We start from the raw sequence: 2360 nt of genomic DNA on the forward strand, positions 1-2360 counted from the left end.
GATAAAGATCGTTGGTAACCTTGCTACAACACTGATAACACTCGTTGATAATGTTGCAACAGCGTTGATAAGACCCATTGATAACGTTGCAACAACGTTTATAACTTGTTGATAATATTGCTATATCATCTTCATCAAAATGACATTACACATACTTCTTTTCTTTACTGATCTATCTTGAGGTTATCTTGAGATGGTTTCGGGGCTTTTTAGTGTCCCCGCGGCCCGGTCCTCGACCAGGCCTCCATCCCCAGGAAGCATTCCGTGACAGCTGACTAACACCCAGGTACCTATTTTACTGCTAGGTAACAGGGGCATAGGGTGAAAGAAACTCTACCCATTGTTTCTCGCCGGCGCCTGGGATCGAACCCAGGACCACAAGATCACTGATGGCAAATATAATGAGCAGATTAGTTCTCTTACATTTCCTTAAATCAGTGCATGCTGTTTTGCAAAATTATAAGAAAAATAATTTATTTGTTATTTTTTGTTTTTTATTGGGTTGAGTCATAAGGGGAACTGCTGGCTATAGTACCAGAATTGTCCTCAGGTTTATTATAAAACTATGTCAAGTTGTAATCTTTTCACTGTGGTACCCTCTCTGACCAGCCAATGTTGGGCACATCACCAACCGCAATTACTGTGCAAATCTGGGTGATCCTCTATCGGCCTCTAACCTCGGACACAATAACAGAACGATGTTCTATTATATTATATACAAACAAACGAAATAAATACCTACTTTTTCCTGTGCTTTTCCTGAACATGTTAAAATTTCATCACACACTGAAGAACTGTTTCATAAAAAAACAAGAGTTTTGACTGATTTTGTCTGTTTAAAAGCTCTGAATTTACACATATCTAAAAAGTGTTATTTGGTGCGTGGATACTGACTGCAAAAATAAAATATATATGTCGGATATTTTTGTGGTCTGGAATATTGCATCAATGTTATATGTGACTTTCTGGAACGGCAAGTTCCACTCCTTTTATTCTCTCTCTCTCTCTCTCTCTCTCTCTCTCTCTCTCTCTCTCTCTCTCTCTCTCTCTCTCTCTCTCTCTTTCTCTCTCTCTCTCTCTCTCTCTCTCTCTCTCTCTCTCTCTCTCTCTCTCTCTCTCTCTCTCTCTCTCTCTCTCTCTCTCTCTCTCTCTCTCTCTCTCTCTCTCTGTCTCTCTGTCTCTCTGTCTCTGTCTCTGTCTCTCTGTCTGTCTGTCTGTCTGTCTGTCTGTCTGTCTCTCTCTCTCTCTCTCTCTCTCTCTCTCTCTCTCTCTCTCTCTCTCTCTCTCTCTCTCTCTCTCTCTCTCTCTCTCTCTCTCTCTCTCTCTCTCTCTCTTTATCAAAACATAGATATATGTATATATAAAGATTAGTTATTTAATATATCAGAAATTGTTCTATTAATGATTCTAATAAGAATCTTCTCCATATTTATCAGCTTCATTTGGGAAGAAAGTTGGCAAATTAACTCTTCAAAGTTTATTACACAGTTTGACATGACCTGACGCATGGTGCTGATGGACGAACATCATCGTAAGAGCTCTCGTTGTGATATCTGCGGAGGAGACATATTCTCCTCGACTTGTTATGATATCAGCTAACGAGGAGACTCGTTATGATATCAGCTGGGGAAACATTATCTACGCCACGCAGGTTATGTGTTGGGAGTGTTGTTGTTGCTGTTTTAGATTCAGCTACTCAGAACAAAAAGTTACAAGTAGCACGGGCTATGGTGAGCCCGTAAGCCCTTTTGAGTGAAGCTTTCTCACCATCTCCTAAGTGAAACTACACACGAAACTTCGCTCAAACTTCCTAAAGCTGAACCAAGCGTTCTATGTCAGGTTCCTGCAAGAACTTACTTTCCTATCACTAATTATCTATCAGTGCCTACGGGGATGTGAGGAATAGCTCACTATACCCCACCTACTAGCCTCCTTATATCTGTTGTGTTAAAGCTTCGCTATTCTAACGTTCAATATCTTTGCCGAACTTTTCCTCAAGATTTGGAATGGAGGTGGCTTCCACAACTTCTTCTCTTAGTGCATTCCACTTGTTGACCACCCGTACAGGGTACGAATGTTTTCTTACAATTCTTCGACTCATTTGTGTATCCAGCTTCCACTTGTGTCCTCTTGTCCTGCTTTCAACTTTAAGTCGCGGTCTTTGTCCACCTTGTCTATTTCCCTCAATATCTTATACGTTGTTATCATATCACCTACAATTTTCTGTCCTCCACGGTTGTGAGATCCAGTTCCTTCAGCCTATCCTCATAACTAAACCCTCTGAACTCTGGCACTAATCTAGTTACAAACCTCCGCACTTTTTAAATTTTAGTTTTATGTTTCACATGGTATGGAGTCTA

General features: G+C 40.5%; 1 protein-coding gene across 1 annotated transcript in view; it reads right to left on the minus strand.

Annotated features, from left to right (window-relative positions):
- LOC138367475 (toxin B-like) overlaps window positions 1-2101 on the minus strand; it is a 22712-nt gene extending 20611 nt beyond the window's left edge. Inside the window, exon 1 of the mRNA XM_069329143.1 lies at window positions 1969-2101. Coding sequence (XP_069185244.1) covers window positions 1969-2101 — 133 coding nt within the window. The remainder of the gene's footprint in view (window positions 1-1968) is intronic.
- Between the last annotated feature and the right edge of the window lie 259 nt (window positions 2102-2360).

Source organism: Procambarus clarkii, chromosome 22 (genome assembly GCF_040958095.1).
Source record: "Procambarus clarkii isolate CNS0578487 chromosome 22, FALCON_Pclarkii_2.0, whole genome shotgun sequence".
Lineage (NCBI taxonomy): Eukaryota > Metazoa > Arthropoda > Malacostraca > Decapoda > Cambaridae > Procambarus > Procambarus clarkii.